The sequence below is a fragment of the Lepidochelys olivacea genome, assembly GCF_965140295.1.
Source record: "Lepidochelys olivacea isolate rLepOli2 genome assembly, chromosome: 8".
In the NCBI taxonomy this organism is placed as follows: domain Eukaryota; kingdom Metazoa; phylum Chordata; order Testudines; family Cheloniidae; genus Lepidochelys; species Lepidochelys olivacea.
Genome location: NC_140418.1, coordinates 29468619 through 29484304, shown reverse-complemented (window position 1 = coordinate 29484304; position 15686 = coordinate 29468619). Strand labels below are relative to the sequence as shown.

The window sequence follows — 15686 nt, the reverse complement described above, 5'->3', positions numbered from 1 at the left end:
ATTTATGCTGCTGGGGGCGTGACTTTTCAGAAGTTCTGAGCATCTTTAAGCCCAGTTGAAGTCAATGGGAGCTGCAGGTGCTCAGCACTTCTCAAATAAGATCCAGTGTGTCTCAAGATGGGCTTCTAAAATCAATATGAAAATATTGGTCTCCGATTATATGACAAATATAATCTCTTTTCCTCACCCTTGTGTGTTCTCTCTCTCTGTCACACACATTCCCTTTAACAGTACTCTGTGGTTGGTGTTCTGACTTGATTTTTAAATGGTTGTTTCTGTATATTAAATTAGGGCATAATCTGTTATTCTCACTGAGGAGCACCTGACTATGCAAGTAGTCTTGTTCATTTCAATAAGACTGCACCTTGAGATCAGGTACTTCTTAGCATGAGTGCAGGTTCTTTGGTATGGCATTTTCACTGGAAATACCAGCTGATTCCTATGTCTTCTGTCAGCCAGTCTACATTGTCTGAAAGAAGAATAAACCATAAGGCAAACTACATCATTTGCAATTGTTTGGAATTAGTTCTGTCTCCAATAGTTTGTTTTAATTGAATTTATTTTTGAGATACAGCGATGCAGCAAGAACTTATTCTGGAGGCATGTGATGTTGGTGCCTCAAGGTTTTTTAATGACAATCTTTTCTGTAACCTGGAAAAGGCATTTAAACCTTAAATAAGCACAAGCTTTCTAAAAAGATTAAATCTTGAGTTTTGTTACATTACATTACTTTACTTTGACACGAGGAACATGTGTCCTGCTGCCTGGAGGCAAAGCCTTGACTACAGGAGTCCTAGTTGCTTGTTATTTCCTGTCTGTAGAATATGGAATAATATCCTAATCTCTGGGTAAAGATTTTTTTTTTAAAATTTAAAATAAAGATTTTAAATAAAAAAAGCTGTTTTTAAAGTAAACAGTTGTTCCTGTTTAGCCTACCCCAGTGGGCACTCTGCTTCTGGAGTAAGTATGGCTGAACAGGGAGTTATTCAGGAATAACTGTCTTTGAATAACTCCAGGTATAGACAAGCCCTTATCTGGATTTTAAACAGACTTAAGAAACTGAAATAAGGCTATCAGGAAGAGCTTTAAGACCAGCTGAAATAAACCACTTTGTACACCTCTTGTGGAGGCTTAAATTAACTGGCTTTACTAAACTGGTGCAAATAGATGTGTCGACACCCGGAATGGTGGCTTTTAGGGTCTTTGCCATCTCTGAGGACTGTTCTATGATCCTGAGTAATGGGAGAACTGATGTATGGAATTGATGCCCTATTTAGGGGATATTGTGTTCGTTCTTTTATTTAATGTTTTATCTTATCAAACTCTCTCATGAGTTTCCTAATTCTTCTATCTTCAGATTTGCCAAAGGATCAACAGTTTCATGCAGTCCAGGCTGCCATTCTTCTGCTCCCAGACGAAAACCGGGAAGCTCTGAAAATCCTTCTCTTCTTTCTCCGAGAAGTAGTTGCTTTTGTTGAGGAAAACCAGATGACTCCGACCAACATTGCAGTCTGTCTCGCGCCATCCTTGTTTCATCTCAATACTTTAAGGCGAGAGAGTTCATCATCATCTAGGTATCGTCGTAACAGCTGAACTGTTAAATGAGAGGTTTCAGAGTAACAGCCCTGTTAGTCTGTATTCGCAAAAAGAAAAGGAGTACTTGTGGCACCTTAGAGACTAACAAATTTATTTGAGCATAAGCTTTCGTGAGCGACAGCTCACTTCATCGGATATTGTTGCTTATTAAAATTAAAATCACTCAGTCCCCCTGGCATCCTTATCACCAAACAGAATTAGTACCTGAGATAGCTACGAGCTGGAAACTAGCTGCAGGAGCTTGAATGTGCAGCTGGGTTTTTACATGTAAATACTAACAGGAGTTAGGAAGCCCACTCCTACCCACTTCTGTGGAATACAGCCATCTCTATTGCATGTTACCTGAGTGCAAGCAGAATTATAAAAAGCAAACTTCGTCAGGAAGACTATTCTGACCCCTCTCTTCATAAGGCACAGACGGAGTGGGTTTTTTGCTATCTCCTTTGGTGTAGATATTGGGAGAAATCTAATCTGAGTTTTTTGTAGTGGAATCAGGCTAAGCTAATGCAAATGATAGATCTTGCCACCTTCAGAATTATATGCGAGGCCCGTGTTAACTAACACTTTGTGCATCCACAAAGAGGAGAGTTGTCTTAGCGTATGATGCTCAGAGATAACTAGGGCCCAGACTACTTAGGGCTTTGAAGAACAGGACCTTAAAATTGATCTCGTATTTGACAGGGAGCCAGAAGAGCAGGAGGGTGATGTATTCTCATCTCCCCTAAGGACGGGGCTGTCACATATGGGACAAATCTGGAGCACTTCCAGATTTATTTTTTTTTTTTTGAACAGGCAAGGTACATTTTGGCTCATTTTATTTATACAGTCAACATGGCACAGAAAAACTCTCATTTAACAAAAAGAAAAGGAGTACTTGTGGCACCTTAGCGACTAACCAATTTATTTGAGCATAAGCTTTCGTGAGCTGCTCACTCAGATTAGATTTCTCCCAATATCTACACCAAAGGATATAGCAAAAAACCCACTCCGTCTGTGCCTTATGAAGAGAGGGGTCAGAATAGTCTTCCTGACGAAGTTTGCTGCTCACGAAAGCTTATGCTCAAATAAATTGGTTAGTCAATTCTGCTTGCACTCAGGTAACATGCAATAGAGATGGCTGTATTCCACAGAAGTGGGTAGGAGTGGGCTTCCTAACTCCTGTTAGTATTTACATGTAAAAACCCAGCTGCACATTCAAGCTCCTGCAGCTAGTTTCCAGCTCGTAGCTATCTCAGGTACTAATTCTGTTTGGTGATAAGGATGCCAGGGGGACTGAGTGATTTTAATTTTAATAAGCAACAATATCCGATGAAGTGAGCTGTCGCTCACGAAAGCTTATGCTCAAATAAATTTGTTAGTCTCTAAAGTGCCACAAGTACTCCTTTTCTTTTTGCGGATACAGACTAACACGGCTGCTACTCTAAAATATCCTAATTGTGTAACATTTACTGGCAGTTTATGCAGTGATGGAGGTTCTTCTAGGTAGAATCAGTACAGTAACCTCTGAGAATGCTCATTCAGGATCTAGTCTAGCCTCAATGCAAGTTCTTGTTTGTTTCCTATACAGTATGGCTGTGCTTGTGGATAAACTTGTTTCGAGGCAGGAAAGGGCTGTTTTCTTTTGACAAAAACATCATGCCCTTGTCAAAGCAGATGCTTCTTCATCTTATGCAATCTAATGATAAGGATATTACGTTCCATTTAGGTGAGGAAGCATATCACATACATGGTATTTGTGCATTTCAGATTTAATGACACTCTCTGAGAAAAGTAAATAGAGATGAAAAATGTGAAGAATTTGCTTTTAAGAAGCACAAAGCATCTCAAGATGCATATCTGCCAGTAAAACAAGTCCTGTGATGCTCAGCTCTTGCTGGGAAGAGCTAACACTGAAGCTGAAACAATGACAGGGCTGCTGATCATAGTCAGAGAAGACGTGAGTGGAGCCAGGAATGTGGCAGAGTGATTGATAGCTTTTCAATTGCAAATCCTGACCAGAATTAAGCAATCTGTAATGTTTGGGAGATTGAGACTCATAGTTTAGTGGTTTGTACCATTTGGATTTACTTTTAACTCTACATTGCAACAGCAAGGAGCCTAAAATCATTTTAGAAACAAGGGTGCTTTGAATCTTAAGTTCAAATAATTAGTTAATATTTTATTTTAGGATTCAGACTTCAAAGGGACATATTCTAAAAGGCTCTAAGGAATAGTCAAGGGTCCTTATTGCCCGCACTTTTTTAAAAGTTGTTCAGTAGGAATGTTCCAAGATAAAGCTATTGTGAGTGAGTGTTACTAGTGTCATATAAAGATTATGTCTGGAAAGAGCCTAAAATGCTGGTAACATGAGTTAGCAAAACATAGCAATATGGCAGCACTTCTGAGGATTGTGATGATTTTATAAAAAGTCTTTAGACAGAGTACATAGGTGACTGATATAACTAAACACTTAACTCATGCTGAACACATCAATGAGAGCTCATTAATTTCTTTGGCTAATCCTGTCTAATTACTGTTCAGTAAAAGATTGTATTACTTGTAAAATTTTGGTAAGCCTCAGTAGCACTAGTGCACCTTGGTATCTCAGAAGTTTGGTTCAAGGCTACCATTTCTATGCAGCTTACTTTCAAGATTACTGTAGCTTTCACAATGTTGTCCATGTGAAAGTGATGACAGAAGACTTGTCTAGTGAAGCTGTTTGTGTACAGAACTCATTGTAACACAGAAATTCAGAAACCAGAGTAAATGAGGAAATTCCCTAGAGCTTCCAGGCTGATGATGATGTGTTTCACCTCTTTTTAAATTTTTTTTATTTAGTCTGCTGTGCCTTTAAAAAAAATCCTTGTTAACCCTCTCTCTAGGTCCAGCCAGAGGAAGTACAGCCTGGGAAAACCAGACCAGAGAGATTTGAGCGAAAATCTGGCAGCCACCCAAGGCTTGGCCCACATGATAATGGAGTGCAACAGACTCTTCCAGGTATGTCTCTTGCTATAACACCCCCTATGTTACAACGTTACGGAAAGTGTCCATCATGTTCATTAGAAAAGTGAATATGCCAGTAGGATTCTCCAGCCCTGAAGCTTAAACTGGACATGCCTGCAAGTTCTTTGCTGCCTATTGGCAAGAGTAAATGTCCTTCTGTTGTTTCTTGAATACAATTTAAAATAATCCAAACAACCCCTGAAGCAAACCCTGAAGGTTTGTTTTTTTTATTGAGGATGAAAGTGAGTCATAACTTGGCCCAGGGAAACTATCCTGTTGCTCTTTCTTCTGCTTGCAATTCCTAATGCTTTGGTGTGGTATCTGTGTCCTACTGACCTTAATACAGGGAGAATTCTGTTGTCGAGGTCATTGTATCTGCTGTACAGTACTTGGATGGCAAAATTTGATTCTGCTGTTTCTTTCTTCCTGTGATTAAACCCAGTCCTCCGAGGCTCTGGATATATCTGTGTGCTTCGGGGGGTGGGCCCGAGCCACAGAGGTTGAGGTGGGGTTTGGGTTTTGGTTCAGCCCCACTGTATTGAGAGCTCAGAACCAGGATTCTTTTTAAGACCCAACTCCGAGTTTATTTAAGATGTCCCATTTCTGTGCAGTTGTTTTTTTCAGCTGGCTTGGCTTAGGACAGCGTTTCTAAATGTATTACCAGTTAGAGATAGAAATAACTTGGCAACCTCACCTGGCAATGCTTACCCCACGGGCGTATGCCTCCAGGAATCCTCTATATCCAGCATTTAACTGACTCAGGTAGGGCATCTCTACAACCCTGAGCTGAGTGTAGCCTACGTGCAGGCAGTGAGCAGCCCCTTCTATCTGTGGGATGCAGGGCTCTAATGATAAGCGTGTAACCAAGGGAACTCACCATCCCAGAGTGATTTAAAACATCCTTCACAAGGGGGAATGTGCACGTTCCCCCTCGCTGGAGCCCTTGGGGAAGGCAGCTAATTGCATACTCTCCTCCCTCATTTTTCCTCTTCCTGTGAAGGCTGCTGTCAGTTGGTTAGCTCCCTCCAGCAAGCTAACTGACCTGCACGTGGGAGTCTGCAATTACGCTGTTGAGGCAAGAGCTGGATAAGGATCAAGAATCAGTCTGGCATCCAGGCACTTCTGCCACTCCCCTTGGCAGCATTCACATGTCTGTTAATTGGTGCCAGGCTGTCCCTTCCACCTTGGTGCTGAAATGGCCCGTTGAAAAAACTTCAGCTTCATGGAGGGCCATTGGAGCTTTCCAAAATACCTTCACAGGCAAGGAGGGTGGGATGTTCCAGTCCCTCCAGCCTCCTCCCTTGGCTTATTTCAGAGTAACAGCCATGTTCGTCTGTATTCGCAAAAAGAAAAGGAGTACTTGTGGCACCTTAGAGACTAACCAATTTATTTCATCCGATGAAGTGAGCTGTAGCTCACGAAAGCTTATGCTCAAATAAATTGGTTAGTCTCTAAGGTGCCACAAGTCCTCCTTTTCTTCTCCCTTGGCTTAGGCATCCAGGTTCAGTGTTGGCCTGTATTTGAAGGGTGAGCATGGGAAAGAAATGTTGCAGTATGGGGGTGGGGAGGGGGCATAGAAAAGGAATGGGGGGTGGGGGAAGAAGCTGCAAAGAACAGGGTGGAAAAGAAGAGCTATCACCTCCTGCAACAGATTCTGGTGCATAACATGTATAAACGAAAGGAGTAGTGAAAGTTCAGGGTTTTGTTCCCGGCCTTGCCACTGGCTGTGCCACATAGGGCAAGTCACATGGGCCTGGGCTGGGGTAGCTACAGATGCAAACCCCCAATGTAGATGCACTCTGCCAGTTTCAGAGGGGCCTGGTAAGCCCCACTCAAGCAAACCCCTTTTTGCAGTGGTGCGGGATGTGCCTCTGACAGATTTGCAGCCGTGTCGCTACCACTGAGGAGCCTATAATTATTGTGTCTGTAAAATAGGGATAATAGCTCACTTGCTGAGAAGCTAGGTCAATTTTGCAAAGCAGCTTGGGAGACTCCATTGGCGGGTGCTAGAGCGGGACACTAATGAAGTGTTGTGCGTTGTTTGCTCTGGAGAAGAGCTCTGTCTCCCTATGCAAGCATACCTGCAACCCTCTGCACTCTTCCATTAACCATATCACAGCTTCTCCCAGACTGGCCAAACTCTTTCATTGCGGGAGAGGCTTCCTTATCAGAGAAGAATTCTCAGCCCATTAAGTCAGTCTCTTGTGGTGATGGAGTTGGCTGTACTTTTTAATGAGACCTTGGAATACTCTTTCACTCTCTCTTTGTGAAAAGAAAAGGAGTACTTGTGACACCTTAGAGACTAACAAATTTATCTGAGCATAAGCTTTCCACAGTATGCATCCGATGAAGTGAGCTGTAGCTCACGAAAGCTCATGCTCAAATAAATTTGTTAGTCTCTAAGGTGCCACAAGTACTCCTGTTCTTTTTGCGGATACAGACTAACACGGCTGCTACTCTGAAAACTCTCTTTTGTGTATACTCTCCCTAGTAGGTTTCAGAGTAGCAGCCGTGTTGGTCTGTATCCGCAGAAAGAAAAAGAGTACTTGTGGCACCTTAGAGACTAGGTGCCACAGGTACTCCTTTTCTTTCTCCCTAGTAGGCAGGCCTGTCCTCCCTCCTATGCAGCCAATGGCCCCACAATAATCAGTGTGATGGCTGGCTCCACAGCCTGGGCCAGCGTAGTATAAAAGATGTAAGCAGTTCCCCAGGCATGCTCTGTAAGATCAGGCAAGTTGTGTACATGCAAAGGAGATGGTGTATCTCATCTCCGATCAGTCATCTCTACCTTGTTGTCAGTAAGCCAGGAACTGCTGCTGAGAAATGGAAATTCCTGTCTGAACCTTACTCTGTCTCTTGGTATGAGCCAGAAAATGCTGTAACCTCCCTACCTGGAACATTTGAGGCTGTGGCTTTCATCTGAAATTGATCTAGATAGCCTAACCCACAGAAAAGCAAGCCGTGCTCCTTTACCTCTGTTTCTGTCTCTGCAGAATTAATATAAATTCTTCTTAGAGGTGTTGGGATTTAATAAGCAGCGTTTTTAAACACATTTATAGACAGAATACACTTTTAATGGGACTTAGTCATTTGATTTCCTGAGATAAAATAGTATAGTTAAAGCCTCAACACAGATGGGTGTGAAGCAACTAACCCCACATTGCACACTGAAGTGGTGAAAGAGCAAGGGGTTTAATGTAGGAATCCCACTACAGTGCTCCAACTCTGAGAGAGGAGGTCATTCCTTAAACTAGCTTTCCTATTGCTCAGGGCGGTGGTTTTTATTTTCACATCTAGTGCTATAAAATGTGTTGGGCTGCTCCTGATTGCTGATCATTCATTCACAGTCTCGCCGCATTAGCAAGTCCAGCTCTTCCAAGGAACGCTTTAGAATATTCATTGGCACTTGCTTTTGCGCTTGTAACTTTTACATAAAGAGTCTCCAGTAGTGAGTTCACATTCACTTAAGGATCATTATCCTAGTAGATTTTTCTCCCAGTGTAAGAATAAATGTAATGGAACTGTGCTTAGAATCCAACATCCCCTCCCCTTGCAGATGCCCGACTATTGCCTGGATCAGTGTTGTGATGACTTATATGAACAGAATGGCTTGAGTGAAAGGGCTTCTAATCAGACCGCCTCAATGAGGCACTCCATGCTGATTTCCCTTGAGAACTCCATGCAGGACTTGCTGCGAGATGCCAAGGAAAAGTTCAAGAGCTGGGTTACTTGTTCAAACTTGGAACGTGTGGAATTGGCGAATAAAAAGGTAAATCTGATGCTGGGGTGTTAGCAAAGATGGAAGTTAATAATTATGCACCTTTCTGAGCTTGTGGGTGTGCTGAAACTAGCTGTGTTTCTGCCTAACATCCATTCAGGAACTGCCCCAGAGCCCTTTCGAGCTAGCAGCAACTCTCTGGTGCCTTTTATTTATAGTCTAGTATTAATCAAAGTTGAGTTGCCCACTTGTGACTTGCACGCCCTTCATCTATGGCACACCCTTATCTGGGCAAGATATCCATCTTGTAGGAGAAAGTTAAGATACCAGATAAGTTAAGTTCATTGTAGATACCAGAAACATGAGTACTCATAATCCATACTGACTGGGCAGTTTATTCATATTATAAAGCCCCCTTTACTACACTTTGTCTCCTAGAACCATTCTTCTATAACACACACCTTGTTGAAAGGCTGTGTAGATTTCTGCTGGAGGGAGGGAGTGGTGGAACGGATCACTAAATCTACTCCTAGTAGACTACTAGTGTCCATTAATTGTCTTCTAAGGTGGAAGATAACTACCATGTCCGCTTATGGAAGGCATCCACTGAAATCGATGCCACTTCTAAAGTAATCCTCCAGCGCATACTGACAGAGCAGCATCTGTGGGACCCAAGTCTGCAGCAGGCTAAAATACTAGAGACCTGGGATGATGAAACAGATGTTTATCACTATACAAGAGAAAGCATGTCACCCCTCCTGCCACGGGAGTATGTGGTTTTGAGGTAAGGAAATGATTTGACTTTTCTCGTTGGTTTCCCAAACACAATTTATAGCCCAACTTTGGTGCGTGTTGCTTCCCAGCATTTGATGCTGGGTTGTTCCAGTTCCACGTCAATCAAAAAGGGGTGCAGTTCCCTGTGGTTTCAGGATAACTACTGAGTAACTAACCACCAATCTGATTGTACATTATTGTGATACAGTGTATACTGCGGTAATGCCTAGAGCCCTCATTTGCCAGGCAAATGTGCCACATATGACAATAACAGTCTTCCCCAAAGAGCTTACAGACTCGGTAAGAGGCTTACACTGATGAGATTCAGAAATTGTTGCCACATTCCTGCCTCTTTTCTTCTAAAAATTATAGCACAACTGCAAACGTTTGTTGTCGTAGCTGTATTATCCCCCAGTGCGAGAAACCTTGGTTTGTGTCTGGGAAAAATGTAAATTCTAGCCCGCTATGGCAATGAATAGATCCTATTCTATCACTCTTTCTTCCTAAGAAGGTATAGGCGGGAGACTTGGATTGATTGATTGAGATCTGCTCAGGTGATTTAGGCTCCTGGATCTACTTGAGCAGATCGTTGTGCTCATGTGTAGTGTGGTTTCATGTGTGTGCAGGACTCTGGTTATCAGTGCAACTGCGCCGCTGTAACACTTACTGAAGATGCTACCTACGCCGACATGATCGCTTTTTCTGTGGGCGTACGTTATCCACCTCCCAGAGAGGCGGTAGTTATGTTGACAGGAGCCCTCCCATTGACATAGCGCTGTCTATACAGGGGGGTAGGTCAATTATAACTATGTAACTCAGGGGTATGGATTTTCCACACCCCTGAGCAATATATTAACGTAAGTGTGTAGTGTAGATTAGGACTTAGTTAGCTCCTCTGTATGTCTCTTCTATATGGATTGTAAACTGTTCGGGCAGGGACTGTCTTTATTATGCATTTGAACAGTGCCTAGGACAAAGGAACCCTCATCCATGACCTGTAGGTGCTAGTGCAACACAAATAATAGATCATTTATGGCAGGATTTGTAAGCCTCCTCCATATGGATTGAGGCCTGGAAAAGATTTTTATTCATGTCGTGCATTAACTGAATTGGTCTCTGCCCGTCAGAATATTGCTTTACGCCACAGGCAGAACATCCGATTGTCCAGCCATGTGAAAACATCCTGTGCGAAACATCCTAAAAATGTCCTCCTTTGTTCTAGGACTTGGAGGACTGATCCCCAGAGTGGCACCTGTATTTTGGCAGCTACTTCAGTTGACAGTGAAGGAGCTACTCTGCATGGGATTTTGGCCGATGTCCTTTTGTGTCAGTATCTCATAGAACCAGCTGGCTCCCAGAAATCCAAAGTGACTCACGTCTGCCGGACAGACACGAGGTATCATTTTAGTTTATGCTTCTTTACCTTAGCCCTATGGAGCTGCTGGGTCCTGAGCATACCTTTCCAGCCACCAGTATGTTCTGTCACACACATTCTACAGTAACGTAGAGGAAATTAACATAAAATAATACTTAGCACTCAAGTGGAGAGGGCCCGAGGCTGCGGTCTGGGCTCGATTCCTGGCTCTGCTAACTTGCTGGATGATCTAGGGCAAACCTCTCTTCCTTGTAAAAGTTCCCCCTTGTGAAATTAGGATAATGCTACTTCCTCACCTGAGTAAAAACACTTTGAAGTCTTTGGATAAGAAGTGCCTGTTGATTTATTTTGTGTATTCACATAGACATCTTTGCCAAGTGGGGTTGTCTACCACAGGTTTGAGTTTGTGCTCGCTGTAGAGAAGTATTCTGTTCCCCCAGAGTATCAAAAACAAAACTATTTGGTATTGGGACAGATGGTATTTAACACCCCACATAATCTTTTACTGAGATTTTTTTTTTACTGTGAATTTTATCTTAATTGCCTCAAACAATGAGTACTAGAACTATTCATCACATCCTGTCTTGAAGCTGTCACACAGTGTTGTGTGCTGTTAGAGAGCTATTTATAATAGTTCTGCCCTATTTGTGGCTGCAATGATCTGTGTGGGTTTACGGGGAGAGAGGTAGAAAACAGCAAGCAACTGGTATAATCCAATGCTGAATATCTAGAAGCTGGGAAAGATGACTGCTTCACATTCTCTGCTGGTGGAGCCAATGCACATTCTCGTAAGTTACAAAGGGGGGCTGCATGTTAGCTAGATTTCTATAAACCAGGATAACTCTTGTTAATCTTTCTCCCTAAAACAACAAACAGGTACAGGTTAACCCCCAATATTTTAACATCTTGGGGCACATGCAGAATGTTTGGTTAAGTGGGAGCTTCAATCATGCACAAAGTAGTTGTTTTGCAGGATATGCTTTGCTTCTGACCTGTAGAGGGGGATATAGTACACAGTTTAATCAAAGGCAGGCTAATGGGGTATTATGTGTAGAGGGATTTTTTTCTCCATGGTGTTTCAAAATAAATAAGCTGGTGGAAGAGACTCAAGTCCTATGATGTTGGAGGAAAGTTAGATTTCACTCATAAGAACAGTGAATTCTAGTAACCCCAATGCTGCCAAAAAATGTGACTTATTCTGTAAGGTCTTGCTGGAGAGATGGAAGGGTCAACTTCAAATTTCATGTCTCAATTTTTAAAAACATTTGAGGCACAGTGTTATACCGTAGTCTCTCTTTTTCATGTGTGCTTTACCCTCTGTGCATGACTCTCCTCCCATCTGAGCTCTGAAAAGCTTCCAGAAATTTGAGCCAACTTTGAGGATACTGTGAAATGTCCAGTGGACTTGAATTGCTACATTTTGTTTCACCCCTTTAGGTTTTAGTTAATTGAGAGTCCCAAGTAAAGTGGCACCACTTTGGCTAAACAGTCTCCATCATGCTGTGAAATAGCCACCAATGTCACTGAACAGAAAAACAAGTGGATCTCTCTTGGGGAATGGCTGCAATCACTGTGTAAATATCTAATTACTTTGCAATTACTTGCCTTAATGAGGACACCATTTGGATAAACCTAGTTTGAGTAAGCAGAGGAGTCACTGTATAAGTGATTCAGTTACAAGTTTAGGGCAGAGAGTGAGGTGATCAGGGGGGAAAAGGTGACTGGAAAGGAATTCCTTAATGCACTTTGCTTTAAATTTTTGGGCCTTCCTCATCAGGAGTTTGTTTCCTAAATGGCATGTTCCCAGAGAGACCCCAGGGTGTGAATGCTAATAGTATTTAGCTATTTACGCACTGCTGAACATTCAACATCACAGGAATCCATGTGGCTGAATTATGAGGGTCTAAATACCAAGAGGTGCTGAGCGAGTATCTTCCTTTGAAATATCAGTGACTTCAGCAGGAATTACAGCTGTCAGCATCTGAGGATTTGGCACCTAGCTCTGATGTCCTAAATGACAGCTGACATATGTCTGCCAGATGTCCTGATCCTATGCATTGGAGTGTGAGCTACATCTCTGATCTAGGCTAAGGCATGGTGGATCTACTGTAGGTGGAGGACTGAGGTTTTGCTTAGTTTTTTTGTGGTTTATCTGTTACCTGCAGCACTATAATAATGGCAACACACTTACATTGTCAAAAAGTGACTAGTGATAGCCGCTCCCTCTGCAAGTGGGTGCTCAGCGTAAAACACCTTAAGCCTTGATGGCTTAGAGAATGGATGCTCAACACTTTCTGACACATCATGGTGCGCACCCAAAGGCCATTAGTTACTTCTGAAATAGTAGACCATGGCACCTGAATTAAAGATTATTAAATATTACCAACATCTACAAAAACTTTGTTTCTTGGAGGAAGAGCAGAAATGATGGCTCATTTGGGAAGGTTTGATGGAGATACCCCCAGCACCCACTGGAAAGAGATTTGCAGCAGTTAGCAAAATGTCATTGTCTAACACCACGATGACCAGTCAAAAATTCTACTATAACCTAGGTGTGGTAAGAAAATGAACCTCTTCTAATATTTCTCCACTGGAATTAGGGCATTTTTGCATTAAACCCCCCTCTTTCCCAGACCTAGCCAAACTACTCTTTAGGCTATTTTACAGGGAGGAGTTGGCCTTTTGTATGTACACACATACAGTGAGGGTGAGGGCATGTAGGCACTACTGCAGTACAAATGATTAATAACGATTAGGTGTGTATGTGCTTATAAATAAAGAAGGTAGTGAACAGAAAGAAAATGAATTGCTTCGTCCTGTTTAAATATCTTTTAAGGGCTACTAATATATTGACTTCTTGGTTTACAGGGGACGAACGACAGAATGGTACAACAGGGTTTTTGGTCATATGTGTGCTGCAGAACTGATGAGGATAAAAGACTCCTTCAAACCTCTCAGTAATGACACAAAGGAAACGAAAATCTAAAGCACCTGGTTCTAAACAGAGGCTGGTGCTGAGGAATGAACTGCTCCTCTGCTATCATTTTAAAAGCTACAGACTCAAGAGACTTGCCTATATTTTAAAACTAATAAACCAAGAAGTAATTTGTAATGGCATATAAATGTAATGTAAAATAGTAATTTTATAAAGCTGCTTCCCTCCTCCCCCCCCCAGTTTCAGGAAGCTGTTCTTGAACTGGCTGCACAGGTAGCTAAAAGGTCAAATGTGTATATATACAAAGCTATAAAATGCAATTGTTACATCCAGGAAAGACAAAATATGCTGGTTCAAAATTATAGTTATAAAGTAAATTATTAAACTAAGAACATGGTATTTTTCCAAATACGCATTAAGTATTTTATAAGATGTAGACTTTTATGCATTGTAGAGCATTATGTCTCTTGAAATTTCTTTTTATTGAATAAGGTGGTGGAGATGTGAAGTTAATTTTAACCTCTTTACAGTTGAAAATAGGGCTGAAAACCTATGCCTTTTACTAGAGGCAGCTAAATACTTTTTAGCATATGCTGTTAACTCTTCATACTTCCTTTTTACATAATAGGAAACCAAATCTGGCGGGGGTGGTTGTTTAATGTTATGGGTAGAGTTCCTGCATTTGAGAGCGTTGCCTACTTTCCCCATGTTGAAGCTTTAGGAATACATTTCAATTGTTAACTAAAGGCCATAAGCCAAGCTAAATTCTCAGCAGAAATTATGTGACTGGCCTAGCAGAAACTGGTTTTTTAATGTAACCTTCAACTTAAGTCACTTGAGCTCAATCATAGGCATTGTGCTTGTTTACTGAACTGCAATCATGGTTAAACATTCCTTTTGTACATTTAATAAGCTGCTCATCATGAAAGCCAAAAAGTGTGTGTACACAGCTAATTAAGGTGCTACTCCTAGGGTTAAATCTTTTATTCAGCTGTGGAGTGGGGGTTGAGTCTTTTGTTAATTGTTCCTGTGAAACTAACTTGCCCTGGATTTATGATGTCTTGTAACTTATTCGCAGTTGCATTTGTGATTAAAGAGTTGCTTAGGTATATGCAATGCAATGTTACATCCTTACACAAGGAGGGTGGTGTGAATGTTATCAGTGTCTTACCAACACCTAGTAGAAGTTCTGAATCACTACTAGCTTTCTTAGTGCTAGATAAGAGCTGGGATATCTGGACAGTAGGCAAATCAGTTAGTGGCTCTGAGCCAGTGTGGTTGACCATAACTAGAGCAGTAAAGCACAGGTAGGAAGTGAAGAGACAGTCAAATGGAAGAGTCCCCTTCAATTACATCACATAAGGGCTGACAGCTAAAATGTGACTGCTTGTATCTAAATGCTGTAAGTGTAAATACTAAGCTAAGATGAACTTGTGTCTGGTATTAAATGAGGAGAGTGATAGATTGTTATCCTTCCACCAAGTTTCTGTGATGTCTAATCAATGGGTCACAGTAATATGAGGGTACAAAATATATAGGAATGAAAGCCTAAGTATGGTGCAGGCAAACTACGGCCTGCAGGGTGGATCCAGCCTGGGGCATTGCCTGCGATGGTGCTGCTCTCAGAAGTGGCTGGCATCAAGTCCCTGCGGGAGCAGTAGAGGGCTTAGTGTGTTGCCCTTGCCTCCAGGCACTGCCCCCTGCAGCTCCCATTGGCTGGGAATAGGGAACTGTGGCCAATGAGAACTTCCTGGAGGCATGGCAAGGGTAGTGGGCAGAGCTGCTTCAGGTAAGTGGCGCCGGGCCGGAGCCCTCCTGCACTCCAACTCCCTGTCCTGAGCCCCCACACCTGTCCTACACCCCAACCTCCTCATATTCCCCTGCCCTGGTCCTACATACACTTTCCCCACCCAGATGTGGCCCTTGGCCCAAAACATTTGCCCACCCCTGGACTAAGTAGTGCTGATGGATGGGGGCCTAGTGGTGGTGCATGTGCAAGAAAGCATAGAGGCAAATACAATAAAAATCTTAAATGAAGCAAACTGTAACAGGGATAGAAATTCTATGCTTCAATAATAATATATTCCTATTGCTATAATCTTACTTCCTACCTGACCAAGATGGTGACTGTGAAATGCTCTGGGGGAGAGATTATAAAAATAGAAAACTGAGTAATAATGGAAGACTTCAGCTGTCCCCATGTTGACTGGGTACAGGTCAAAGACACAGTTTTCTGACACCACAAATGACTGCTTCCTTGAGCAGCTAGTTCTGGAACCCAGAAGGGGAGAGGCAAGTGTTGATTT

General features: G+C 42.2%; 1 protein-coding gene across 2 annotated transcripts in view; it reads left to right on the top strand.

Moving 5' to 3' along the window:
* Nucleotides 1-14842, top strand: part of LOC311525128 (rho GTPase-activating protein 7-like) — a 148827-nt gene extending 133985 nt beyond the window's left edge. For both annotated transcript variants that reach the window (XM_084636937.1, XM_084636938.1), the window contains exons 9-14: nucleotides 1358-1574; nucleotides 4458-4572; nucleotides 8135-8347; nucleotides 8863-9080; nucleotides 10293-10466; nucleotides 13314-14842. In XM_084636937.1, the coding sequence (XP_084493063.1) occupies nucleotides 1358-1574; nucleotides 4458-4572; nucleotides 8135-8347; nucleotides 8863-9080; nucleotides 10293-10466; nucleotides 13314-13431 (1055 nt within the window). In that variant the 3' untranslated portion in view covers nucleotides 13432-14842. The remainder of the gene's footprint in view (nucleotides 1-1357; nucleotides 1575-4457; nucleotides 4573-8134; nucleotides 8348-8862; nucleotides 9081-10292; nucleotides 10467-13313) is intronic.
* The last annotated feature ends 844 nt before the right edge of the window (nucleotides 14843-15686 follow it).